This window comes from Grus americana, chromosome 1 (assembly GCF_028858705.1).
Source record: "Grus americana isolate bGruAme1 chromosome 1, bGruAme1.mat, whole genome shotgun sequence".
Lineage (NCBI taxonomy): Eukaryota > Metazoa > Chordata > Aves > Gruiformes > Gruidae > Grus > Grus americana.
In genome coordinates, this window is record NC_072852.1 from 89791407 (window position 1) to 89804905 (window position 13499).

Genomic DNA, 13499 nt, shown 5'->3' on the forward strand with positions numbered 1-13499 from the left:
ACACAGTGTTAGCTTTTTATCATAACACTTTCATTATGTGATTTGTTTGGAAGGATAGAACAGAAAGACATGCCATAAGAAGGAATTTGGAGTGGGTTAAAGGAGATAAAGGAACAGGTAGTCTGACGGTTTCTATAGAGGCTACTGGAGGTCTTAGCGCAGCACTACTTTGTTGTATGAACTTTATCTTGGAATAATAGGCTACAGTAAGGAGAGACAGAGAAAGCAGAGAAACATCATTCTTATTTCTAGCCTTCCAAAAAGAGCATATGAGAAAGTGCTTGGCTCTTACTTCTTCCTCTTTGCTCACAGCAGAGAAGTTAGCTGCTGTGGAATGGGAAATCTGTCTCTGCATAAAATGAAGTAGAAAAAAGGGGGAAGGGTTCATTGGCAATTAAGAAAACATATGATGACACATGCTTTTTTAGAAGCCCAAAGGTACGTGGTGGAGACCTTATGCAACATTTCTGTATGATGTATAATGTCCTTGAAAAAAGGAAGCTGGCAGCAGCGAGTGGGAGATTTCTTCACATTTTCACTAGAGCAGTGAAGCAGGAAAGTAAGTGTCCGATCCTTGGTTTTAGACAGGAGGAGATGACGGTTATCCTGAAAAGATAACCTTTTCCCTGTCTTGCTCCTGGGAGCCCTGAGTGCCTTGAGCAGGAACTCTTCATCAGCTCCTTGCTGCCAAGCTTTTGTTTCACCAGGCAGCAAGAAGAAACTGCGCTGAGGAGGGCAGTGCTCCTCCCATGCCTAGCAGAAGCTGTGGAGGGAAAAAAATGTTTTCTTTTCAGCTCTGCTTTCCTCCAGTCTCATTTCCCGGCTTGAGGAAGAAATGATCTCGCCCTCATAACTCCAGCCTAGCTCTTATGACTAACTGAAAGAGAGCAAAGACATGAAGAGTTTACATGCATCAACACCCAGGCTTAGGAAGTTATTAGTGGTTGGCTGAGCAGTTGTGTCTGTCCTTGCTCATGTTCTTAGTCTCCAGCAAATGGCTGCTTTCCTCCCAGAATGCAGTCGCATTACCTTGCTCTTGTCAACAGCCACTGTGGCTTGGCTTATGCACAGTGATGTTGAGCCACCAAAGCTTGACTGTCTGTGAGCCGAAATTACTGAGAGGTGGAATTTCATGGTGGGTAGAGCAGGGAGTTTTTCTCCATACTAGGAATGCTTTATGTCTCTAGGCAGTGAGGTGACTTCTTGAGGAAAACCCACTCCTATAAATTGACTTTATGAGACAAAAGTCTCTATCAAGACTCCAAGCTTCACCAGATCAAAACAGTTTTTCATCTTGCCTGACATCCTGCTTGCTTGTGGTCTCCAAACACAAAAGTGGGAGCTCCTGGGTTCTTATCTTTTTTGGAAATTGTTAATTGAGATGAGTGGAAAGAGATGCTTGTACTGGAGGAGCAGGAGCAAGTGAGATGTTTAAAACTGTCTGAACAGGATAGAAGACAAAGAAAGTCGGGTGGGTTGTGTTGAAAAGATGCAGGAGTGATAGCTGAGTCTTCTCTACCCTGTTTACTTTTCCAGTTCCCATGCCTGGAAAAGGCTACAGCATAAGTGTGGACAAGAAGAAGTAGAAACTGTAATGGCATGAGAAGAGTACTTTCATGAGTAAATTGCAAACAAATTGGATAGTCCAGGAGAAGTAATGCATGGAGAAGACCTGTGTATGCATTTCTGTACCCAAACACGTAGGAGTGTGTTTCCCGTTGCTTGCCTTCAGTCTCTTGTCTGAGAAAGTCTTCCTTTCTGTGGTGTGGCACCAGGCAGAAGGGCAGGACACTTAGTATGCTGATGAGCATTGTTCTTTGCCAATAGGGAACCCAATCTTCTTAATGACTGGCCTGGCTGACCTCCTGGCTGCTTTCATATGGAAAGGGGACAGGAAGTGGAGCAAGATGGGCTATAGTTTGTTTTCTGGACTCATATACAGTGAAAGGAAGTGACTTGTTTTGATGTGATAAAGCTGTAGTATTGATTTATGAACAGTAGTAAGTTTTCATATGATGACATGAGAAGCAAGGGAAGCACAGGATGATACAGGGATTGTGGTGGGTTCATGACTTGATGCCATTTAGGAATGAATAAATAAATAAAAGAAAGAAACAGAGTGTGGAAACTTGATTCTTTTGCAGTGCCTGTCACATGATTGTCCAGACAGGCTGAGTTTGGGTAATTCTTAATTGACACATGCCTTAATTTCCAACATTGATGTGCTTCTAACCTTAATTTGAATGTATCAGTGCATACAGCATTAGTCAAGCAATAGTTTATAAAACAATTGTTAAAATAACTTTTTTCTTTTTTTTTTTCCCCCTCCTGTAGCATACATCCACTGTGAGGAAGTGTTTGGCATCGTGGGAGAAAATTTTACTTTTCCAGTAAAAATAGACAAAAAAATAGTGGAAATTATTTGGACGAAAAACAAGGATAAAGTGGCTGAATGGGAAGGGCAACCCAAACCGACATATTTTACCTCTCTCCGTAACAGAGGCTTGCTTAACGTGGAGAATGGGAGCTTGACTATATTTAACTTGGAGGACAGTGATACTGGCGTATACGTGTTACAGTACTTGGATTCTGTGAAAACAAATTATGAAATAACTTTCATACTTGCTGTGTTACGTAAGTAGTGGAAGAACTGCATAAAGAATTTGCACCACTTTATTCACTTGAAGAAGGCTAGAAAGGGGATTGTTTATTTGTCGGGGCTGTTTTTTGGCTCTATTGTTAAGTTACTTATGCACTTTAAACAAATTTTCAAAGGTGTCATCTAGTTTGCCAATCATTACTCACCTTGGAATGACTTCTAGAATGTGTAGATGGCACACTGTGTACTTTCAGGTAGATAACTTGAGTCAGCTTGCTCAAAGAGTTTGGTTACCTCAGACAGTATGTATCTACTAAAGATGCTCCTGAAGGCATATTATATGTGCTTGAATATCTGTGGCATCATCCTGTGCAGATCTACGGAGCTTCACTAGTAGTCTTTGGGAAATATATTTGACCAGTGTGTATGTTAGTCCTATTGACAATGAACCATGAGGGATCTCAAACTAGGCATTGAAGAACCACAAACAGGGCCACTTCTAGAAATACATTTCTTGCTCACACACATGCATGCGCACACACCCCCGCACCTTACACACGCACTTTTATCTATGCACTCTCATGCTGCTTTTGTTGCTCCAGCCCTTGTCCTGTGCTAAAATTCAAGGCAGTTTATAACCAAATTAATACAGAATGTTTTCTCTCCCTTTAGGTCCCCCTTCAGAACCTAAAATAAGTTGCAACAGCAGTGGTGATAACGTTGTATTAAAATGTGCAGCAGATTTCCAGAAGCCTCTGTATTACACTTGGAAGTTTGATGGCCAACCACATAATACTCAGTCCCAGGAAGTTTCCATCCCTGAAAACAGTGACACTCCCAATAAAGTTACATGTTCAATTAAATTCTCTCAAACGGAAAAGAGCTCTGAAATCTCTTTGACTCAATGCTTTCTAAATAAAACAGGTAATGAATGGGTCAGGTTGTATATGCAAGTCTGAAAGGCTAGGTTGATAAGCAGCATGGACTTTGACAATAAGATTTCTGCTCGTGGGTTGAGATAAGGACAGGGAGATTGTTCAGCAATTACCATCACAGGCGAAACAGACTTGACTTGGGAAAATGAATTTAATTTACTGCCAATCAAAGTCAGGGTAGGGTAATGAGAAACAAGAACAAATCTTAAAAACACTTTCCCTCCCACCCCTCCGTTCTTCCTGGGCTTACAGTCCTCCATGAACTGCTCCAGTGTAGGTCTCTCCCACGAGGTGCAGACCTTCAGGACCAGACTGCTCCAGCATGGGTCCCTCACGGGGTCACAAGTCCTGCCAGAAAACCTGCTCCTGTGTGGGCTCCTTTCTCCATGGGGCCACAGGTCCTGCCAGTAGCATGGGCTTCCCATGGGGTCACAGCCTCCTTTGGGTGTCTCCACCTGCTCCAGCGTGGGGTCCTCCACGGGCTGCAGGTGGAATCTCTGCTCGACCATGGACCTCCATGGGCTGCAGGGGGACAGCCTGCCTCACCATGGTCTTCTCCAGGGGCTGCAGGGGATTCTCTGCTCCGGTGCCTGGAGCACCTCCTCCCCCTCCTTCACTGGCCTTGGTGTCAGCAGAGTTATTCCTCTCACGTATTCTCACTCCTTTCTCTCAGCTGCTGTTGCACAGGAGTTTTTATTAACTCTGTTATCCCAGAGGTGCTACCACCGTGGCTGATGGGCTCAGCTTTGGCCAGTGGCGGGTCCCTCTTGGAGCTGGCTGGCACTAGTTCTGTCCAGTATGGGGGCAGCTTCTGACATCATCTCACAGAAGCCACCCCTGCAGCCACCCCACTGCCAAAGCCTTGCCATGCAAACCCAATACAAGATATTTGCTGAAATTTCATTTGGCTGAGATCTGGCTTGGCCTTTCATAGGCCAAAAAAAATGAAATAGCCATCGCCTTTCAAGTGATGATGTGCCTTCAGTGAACTAAGGTACTTACCACATAACTTTCCTGAAACTGGCTTAAGGTTTTGCTAATTACTGACTCTGGTGCATTATGTTTTTTTGAGGTTACTTTTTAAAAAACAAATAGTTATAAAACATACTCAGAGTTGTATTTCTACTGAAGTAGTGTATCACACAGTTGCCTTTTAACTAACTAATATTTATTTATTTTATTTTTTTAAAGGAGTTGGCTATCACAAAAGAAGTCGTGATGGTCTTGCTATGGCTTTTGTTCTCTTAATTGTAGGAGTTGTAGGAATACTAGCATTGCTTTACATGAGAGGTATGTATAGCATTTCCTAATTGAACGTAACATACTTCAAGATTATGCTGTTCTAAGTTTCTGTAGAATGTATGAAAGTTTCTGACGATGGGATGTATTGTAAATCCGTAGTAGAAACAAGGACAACTTAAGCAAAAGCAATAGATTTGAAGGAAATAATATATTGAACTTTCTTGCTCTTGGACAGTGGGCTCTGTGTACTGTGAAACACTCTAGTTTATATATTTCTCCTTTAGACTGGATGTTTCACTGTGTCTTTTTACTCACCAGGTATCTATGTCCCCTCCCATTCCTAGCTGAGTGTGCTTGCACTGCCTTTTTTTGAGAATATCATGAAGCTGCCCTCAAGATCAGATTTATTGTTGGGACAGGCTCTTATCAGGGCCTATGAATACCTTATGCTGAGTCTAATCTGCCAACTCAGTGTGCTGAACTGATACATAGGGACTTCTGTGCCTCCTGTCAGCCTGTATTGCCATCATCTTGAAGTTCTAGATTTGTTTCTTGATCCATCCCTACTCTGAATTCAAGTATCTCTTTTGTAAATCTGACAGCTTATTCAGAAATGGTAATTGTAGGCTACCACTATGTATCTCTTGCTGCCCCCTTGTTAGGTTAATATGTCAAATCGTATTCTGGCTTGAAAAAGATGCACACCATCTCTTCTCTTTGTGTTTGAGAGAGTCCCAGACAGGAGTACATTGCCTCATCCTAAGCGTGGTCTGCATGGAAAATTCCTATTGGCTTCCCGGTGAGGCCACCACTTGGGGGTTGCTGCAGAGTGAAGAGCATGGGATGCATCTCCTGTCTGGGAAGGACTGATTGATGGTGTTCTAGAGGGAGGCTGTAATCAGAGCATACATAGATATATATTGCACGTGGACCTTGTGCCTTCCTGATCGTTCCCCATTTAGTTTCTGTTGGCATGGAGTCATAAAATCAATCAGTGGGAGAGAATCTCTGGAGATTTTATCCAACTTGCTGCTCAAAGCAGGACCAACTTCAAAACCTAGATCAGGTTGCTTAGGGTCTTGCCCAGTCAAACAGAATATTTCCAAGGACAGAAACTCCCCAGCCTCATTCAACATGTGTTCCAGTGCTGAATCACCCTTGTGGGGAAGGATATTTTCTTTATTTCTGTTTGCAACAGGCAGCTATTGCCTCCTGTCTTTTTGTTCTGTACTTCTGAGAGGAGTTTCTGTTGTTTTCTATGTAAATTAGTTGTAGACTGCAACTAGCCATCCCCTTAGCCATCTTTTTCTTCAAGCTGAACAAACCCAATTTTCTCAGCATCTCCTTGCACAGCTCCTGCCCCTAAACATCTTGGACATTTGCTGGGCTAGCTTCAGAATGTCAGTGTTTTTTCATGAATTAGGAGTGCCAAACTAGACACACTACTCCATATGTGGTGTCACAAATGCTGAATAGAGGGGAAGAATTATTTCTGTCAGTGTACTGAGTACACTTTTGCTAACTCAGCCTAGTATCTGGTAGGCTTCTGCTGCAAGGGCACATTTCTGACTAAGGTTCAACTCATTGTCCACCAAGGCTTCCAGGTCCTTTTTTGCAGAGCTGTTTTCTAGCCAGGCGGAGCTACGCCTGTACTACTCTATGGGGTGATTTCAAGAAGTGCAGGGCTTTGTTTGTCTTTGAACATCACATCTTTTCTGCCAGTACATTCCTCCAGGTTGTTAAAGTCTCTCCGAATGTTAGCCCTGCCCTCCAGCATATCCCTTACTCTCCCCAGTTTGACATCCTCTGTAAACTGAGGGTGCCTTCTGTGCCCTTGTCCATGCTGGTGATGTTGAACAACACTATACTTGATATCAACACACGAAGAACGTCACTTATAACTGGCCATCAGTTAGACTCGAAACAATTCAGCTACTTCCCTTGAAACAGCGAAGGTTTGACCATGCTAGAAAATAAACTTGTTATACCTCAGTAGGATAAATACTGCATATGTATAATCAGATGGAAGATGTGATTTGCTGATTTAAGTACAAGACTCAGGGTTATGAACTGCTAAGTTTTGCTTTAGATTTGGTTAGATGTGTCCAACTTGTTTCAGGAAGCCCATTTTGTTGATCTCTCACTGATTGTCTTTGGCCCAAAATGATATTTCACTCTTTCCTCTTTCCCCAAGTCAAGTATACAGTTGCATGTCCTCAGTGAATTTTTTTTATGAGTTGGGGGGGTGGGGAATGGATAGAGGCTGTCAGTTAGTTTCCAAAGGCACAAAACTTTATTTCTGAGTAATTTCTCCAGATATTCTGTTTGTTTCGGTGCAGCTAGAGGTAAACTTGGAACAGGAAAAGCTGCTCAGAAGAACAGTCCAGTGCATGGCTCAGGTAAGAGAAAGTGTCACAAATGTGTGGAAATCAGACTATTGCTTTAATTTGGTCTAGGCTTGTAAATTTTTTCTCTGTGGCAGTATAGTCTTTCATTGGAGGGGTAAAGGAATAAGTTTTGTTTCTGGCTTTGGTTGTTTTGCAGAGTGTAGTTATTTTGTCCAGGTCATTAATATGTATTTTCTGAAATAAATAATTTTGTTATAGGAGAACAACTTTGCTCTCCGGACAGCCAAGAACAGCTTAACTCAGACAGAGGTAAGAAACCTGTATTGGAATATAGATGTTTTTAAACACTTGCTGATCTGTTCTTTCCTTTTTTTTGCAATGTGTAAGCTTTTGAGTTGATTTTCAGTGTGTGCACATGTGGCTTCAAAGTCTCAGTTGAGGATAATCATAGGGACTTGCACTTAGTGGATATATTAGTGGGGCTGGCAGAATTATTGACAGTGAATGACCTGAGATTTGCATGGTTAGCAGCTCTCTTTGGAGGTGAATTCTGCTTGTGACAATGGAGAATGGGGGCTGGCCTCAGGATGAGGGCTGGAAAAGCACATACTATACGGCAATCTGTCTGTTGGAGCACTTACACTTTACCTGTTTGGTTAAGGCTGGTTTATGTACTGAAATGAGGTTAACATTTCTCCCATCTCTTTTAATCTTACCTGCCTGTCCCATTTAAATAAATTTCTTTCAAGGAATTTGGTTGATTATTTTTCTAAACTCAGTATTCATATCAAGCGCTTAGGGCTGGGCATGAATATAATACATTGCTTGTTCCCACTCTCCCCCATGGAAATTTCTTGCTGGCCTATCTTGGAAATAGGGCAGCTAGCCTGTACTGACTTTGACTTGGAAAGCTGGTGGTTCCAGTGGGTGGGGATTGATGCTGTGCATGTAGCAGTAGATTTAATGATGACTGCTGAAGGTAATACGACGTCAGACTGGCAAGAGTTTGAATCATAGAATAGTTTGGGTTGGAAAGGGCCTTTATAGGTCATCTAGTCTAATCCTCCTGCAATGAGCAGAGCCATCTTCAACTAGGTCGCATCGCTCAGAGCCCTGTCCAACCTGACCTTGAATGTTTCTAGGGCATTACGACCTCTCTGGGCAACTTGTTCCAGTGTTTGACCACCGTCACTGTAAAAAAAAGTTCTTCCTTCTGTCTAGTCTGAATCTACCTTCTTTTAGTTTAAAACTATTACCCCTTGTCCTATTGCTACAGGCCCTACTAAAAAGTCTACCCCCATCTATCTTATAACCCCCTTTATTGAAAGGCCAGAAGAAGGTCTCCCTGGAGCCTTTTCTTCTCCAGGCTGAACAACTCCAACTCTCTCAGCCTTTCCTCATAGGAGAGGTGTTTCAGCCCTCTCATTGTTTTTGTGGGCCTCCTCTGGACCCACTCCAGCAAGTCCATGTCTGTCTTGTACTGGGGACCCCAGAGGTGGACGTGGTACTCCAAGTGGGGTCTCACCAGAATGGAGTAGAGGGGCAGAATCACTTCCCTTGATCTGCTGGTCACGCTTCTTTTGATGCAGCCCAGGATAGAGTTGGTTTTCTGGGCTGCGAATGCACATTGCAGGGTCATGTCCAGTTTTTCATCCACCAGCACCCCTAAGTCCTTCTCCGCAGGGCTGCTCTCGATCCCTTCATCCCTCAGCCTGTATTGATACTGGGGTCTGCCCTGACCCATGTGCCGGACCTCGCACTTGGCCTTGTTGAACCTCATGATGTTCACATGGGCCCGCTTCTTGAACTTGTCCAGGTCCCTCTTAATGGCACCCAGTCCCTCAGGCATGTCAACCGCACCACACAGCTTGGTGTCATCTGCAAATTTGCTGAGGCTGCATTTGATCCCACTATGTCATTGATGAAGATATGAAACAGTTCTGGTCCCAATACAGACCCCTGAGGAACACCACTTGTCACTGACTTCCATCCGGACATTGAGCCGTTCACCACTACTCTCTGGATGCAACCATCTAGCATTTGCTGTTAGTTTACTGTGGTCATACCTTGAAAATCCATCCAAGGACTGGTGAAGACAGGCATGTTGCTAGTCCGGTGTGCAGAACTCTGGTCCTTGCTTTTCGTGCATGACTCCGGTACATGCTTATATCCTGTGGGACAAGTTGCAATTGTCTCCTTTTCTTTCTCTAACACCTTTCAGTTTCAGGAAGAAAAGTCTGTTTGCAGCAACTTTTGATTCGCTTTTACTCCATTTTGCAGGCATGTTTTCTCCTTCCCTTATCTTGACAGTTACGACGAGACAGTCAGTGGAGGAACTTCTCACGTCTTTCCATTCATTATCAGTCTACTGGCCACCCATGATTTCTTTACATGATGCCCTTCTGCAGACTGTACAGATTCTCAGGCTTGTCTGCATTCCTGTCTTCCTGTCCAGATCTCCACTTGTGCTTCTGCTGTCCATTCTAATACTGCTTTTTTCTTTTTTTTTCCTTCTTTTTTTTTACTTCTTTAATTTGCAGCAAGATTGCTCCATTCTCTGGCTTGTGGATTCATGTGGGAATCACTCTGTATGGTGAGCAGTTAAGGAAGGAGACAAGTCCTTTAGTCTGTGCCCCTTTCACAAGGGTGAATGAGGCTAACTTGTTCTAGCTTTAACATGTGTGTGTCTTGTCACCAGGACTACTGTGGTCTGTTCTTGCAAACCAAACTAAATCAGCCCCAAGGCAGTCAAGCAGATTAGGGAGAGCAGGGGAAGACTCTTAAAAAATCCTTTGTTGTGGAGGTCACCAGAACAAATACTGTTTCAGTGAGGAATGGTCAAATCTCCTGCCATCAGATATGAGCTCAGTGCCCTGTTGAAGTGTTGTGGTGTTGAACTAATGGTGGCTTCATGTGGGATACTCGTTCTGGTGTCTTACACGAGCTGCCGGAGCAGAATGTTTCTTGAATTCCAAACTACTGTATTGCCTTTTGCAGAGGTTTTCTGTATGTTTGATTTAATTTCTTAAGTTGTTGTTTAATTTCTGAAGTTTCTTAGTGCTTTTTTATGGGTTTGAATGTTAAAAAAACATGACGAGGTCCTTGGTGATGGGCTTGGAAAAGATGCCACAGGTAGGGAGGCAGTGCTATGAAAGCAAGGTTTGGGAATTTTTTTGTTCTTGCGTTGGTTCGGGTTTTTCTTCCTCCCAAAAGCTGTGCTGCTAGCCTGTGGTTCAGAGATCACTGAAGTCTAGAGACTACTGGTGGATTTGAAAGTGAAAAAAGGAAAAGGATGGGGAAAAAAAAAACCCAAACAACAAAACCCCTCCTTCTGCTACTACACTTGCGTTACTTCAGAATGGCCCAATGTTTCTTGAAGGTCTGCAAAGAGAAATGGTTTAAAGTCACAGTGCAACACATAGATGAGGTAGAGAAAGGAGATGTAGATTCTCCTCTCCGCTGTCTCTGGCTTCTTATGGCAAATCTGTGTAGTTTTATCACCTTAAATAAACTCACTTCAGAAAGATTTTGTAAAGCTGTAGGCATAACTGTAGATAAATGGTGGTTATGGTCTGGGACCTTAAGTAGTTGCTGGAGGGAAGTTGGAGTTGAAATGAATTGTCAGTCCTTCAATAAAGTAGCATAACATACTGGCTCTCAAGAGTATCTGCTAAAAGTGTTGTAATGAAACTGTACTTTTCAGGCTGCATTGCATGTTTTGCAGACTATTGTGCTACCTGCATCCACGTTTCTAAAAAAGATTTCTGTTTGCTTGCAGCTATCTCTTCACAAGCTGTTGAAGGTGAGAATGAAAAGCCTGAAGCAGGTAATAAGCGAGATGGTGCCCTAAAACGGGAGAACATGAAGGGAGGAATTAATTTTGCACATGGCCTTTCGCAGTCCAGAACATATTAGCATGGTCTCAATGTAGAGATTACTATTCCCCTCTTGGCCTAGAAAGACCTGTTGCCTTAGGAACAGTAAATGTTGATGGACAGATCACTAGATGAGAAGTAAAAAAGACCTGGATCCTTGTGTTTGTTAAACAGCACTGAGCAAATACCTTCTTGGGGCTTCAGCTTCCCTTTTGATATGATGAGAATGATGCTGCATGCTGTGTTTACAAATCACTTGACCATCTGTGGAAAGAACTAAGCATGTATGAGGAAACCCCTTTTTATAGTAAATAAGCAAATCACCCTTTTGTCTTCTGTTACCTTTTATTTGCATGCAAAAGAGCACAAGGATATTTTTAAAGTATGTCATCATGGGTAGCTGATCTTTACTTTCAGCTGGAAAGAAACTCAAGCAGGACCTAAGATAATGAAATGCTGTGGCTTCAAAGCTTTCTTTGTATTGATGGCAAATAGATCTGAGCCTCAACACACCAATTTAGAGATGGGATGCTTACAAGCTTGCAAAATGCTAATTTGAGAGATACAGCAGGCTTCTTTCCTTAGGGAAGTGCCATTTCTGGATGTGGTATCTTCTACTTGCTTTATGTTCCAGGAAAGTATTTTGACTGCATTCATCAGGCAGCTAAGCAAAGCCCCAGTTTTTTGTTTTCTTACTACAGCCAGTAAATTTCAAGGAAATTGTGACCTGTATTTTCTTCTAGAAGTTGTTTTTATTCCATAGGGATAGTGAAATATGAAAATTATAGTTCAAGTCAGCAAAAAAAGTGGTTTTGTTTTTGTTTCCCCCTGCCCAGGCTGTTGCACTGATGATTCATTCTCTCGCTAACTCTTCCACCATTTTCCACAGCTGGCTGATAAGGGGGTTGGAGAAGGCAGGTTTTTTTCTGATTAAGGGAAAAATCACTAATGATGTCAATAAAGAAAAGTAAACCCAGAAGCGGCTGGGTTTTGCTGCTTATTCTTCCTGCATGAATTGTAATGGGCGTAGAACAGCTTTCCTCATCTGAAGAAATAGGGGGTGTGTAGCTGATGGTCAAGGTGTGCTGCACTGTGGGATTGGACTGGATCTTTCATGGTCTTATCACTTAGGTAACTATCTCCACATACGTAGACATGGATATAGGAGAAGGAGGTTTATTTTATGCCTGTCTTGTGGAAGAAAGGGAAGAAAACGTACGGTTTGGGCAAAAGAGAATTCAGTTCATAGATAAAGGTTATCTGATTGGACACTAGAGGAACAAAATAAAATACTTTATACCATGAAGGGGAGTCAGTGCACCTTTGTGCAGTACACCCTGCAGCACCTAGGTAGCATGCAATCGCTGCTGTATAGAGGGGAAACAGTAGGCAAGGCTGTGATGTTCTCTGAAATGCGTGTACAAAGCAATTCTAAATAGGGCTTCTGCTGGTAGCACAGCAGCACGTGGCAATTGCAGAGGAGAAGGTGTGCTGCCGAGCTCTGGACAGCACAGGGCAATGACCTATGCTGGTGTGGGGAAGAAGCAATGGAGTATGCTCCTGAGGGACTGTAGCTCTTCTCTGATCTCTTTTCAGACAAAGAATTGAACAAGGAGGACAATCCCCTGAAAGACAAGCAGATGGTGGACAATGATGTAAATCAGGAAGGTAAGTGCCTGTTCTATGGAGCAGTCTGTGCTGATGACTCAGTGGGCAAACTGGCCAGGATCCCTTGGAGTTCTTGAAGGCTCAGAGCGACTTTTCTGTAATGCTTCTCAATGGAGGTATCGGGGGATTGTGCCGTGAATGCTGAATACCTGTCTTCTGTGCAGGAGTTTCAGGAGCAGAGGTAACTAGCTTTCAGGTTGTAGTTAAGGGCAGAGCAAGTCTTGTGTTTTTACCACCCTTGGAAATAACTGCAGCAGAGCATACAGACTTGAAGGACATGTGTTTTGGAGACTGTTGGGATTTAAAAAAATAAATAAAAAAAATAATCCCAGTCAGAGTGAGGTTAGAATACTGGTCAAGTAGCAGTACCTGCTGAAGTACTGGCTCCTGGTTAGCAATGCCTATTGGGAGATCAGAGGGCTGTGATCACTGGTATGAATTCTAGTTGGAGGTCAGTATCTAGTGGTGTACCCCAGGGGTCAATACTGGGTCCCATCCTCTTCAACATCTTCATTAATGATCTGAATGATGGGGCAGCAAGTTTGCTGGTGATACAAAGCTGGGAGGAGTGTCTGACACACCAAAGGGATGTGCTGCCATCCAGAATGACCTTGACAGGCTGGAGAAATAGGCTGGTGGGAACCTCATGCAGTTCAACAAAAGGAAATGCAAAATCCTGCACCTGGGGAGGAATAACTACCTGCGCCAGTATATGCTGGGGGCCAACCAGCCAGAAAAGCAGCTTTGCAGTAAAGGATCTGGGGGTCCTGGAGAACAGCAAGATGAGCATGAGCCAACAATGTGCCCTTGCAGCAAAGAAGGCTAATGGTAT

General features: G+C 43.2%; 1 protein-coding gene across 4 annotated transcripts in view; it reads left to right on the forward strand.

Annotated features, from left to right (window-relative positions):
• Window positions 1–13499, forward strand: part of CD58 (CD58 molecule) — a 37632-nt gene that overhangs the window by 10145 nt on the left and 13988 nt on the right. For 2 of the 4 annotated variants that reach the window (XM_054834204.1, XM_054834219.1), the window contains exons 2-8: window positions 2335–2634; window positions 3272–3523; window positions 4726–4824; window positions 7116–7175; window positions 7383–7433; window positions 10903–10950; window positions 12596–12667. In XM_054834204.1, the coding sequence (XP_054690179.1) occupies window positions 2335–2634; window positions 3272–3523; window positions 4726–4824; window positions 7116–7175; window positions 7383–7433; window positions 10903–10950; window positions 12596–12667 (882 nt within the window). The remainder of the gene's footprint in view (window positions 1–2334; window positions 2635–3271; window positions 3524–4725; window positions 4825–7115; window positions 7176–7382; window positions 7434–10902; window positions 10951–12595; window positions 12668–13499) is intronic. The other 2 variants (XM_054834211.1, XM_054834228.1) reach the window with 1 other exon arrangement.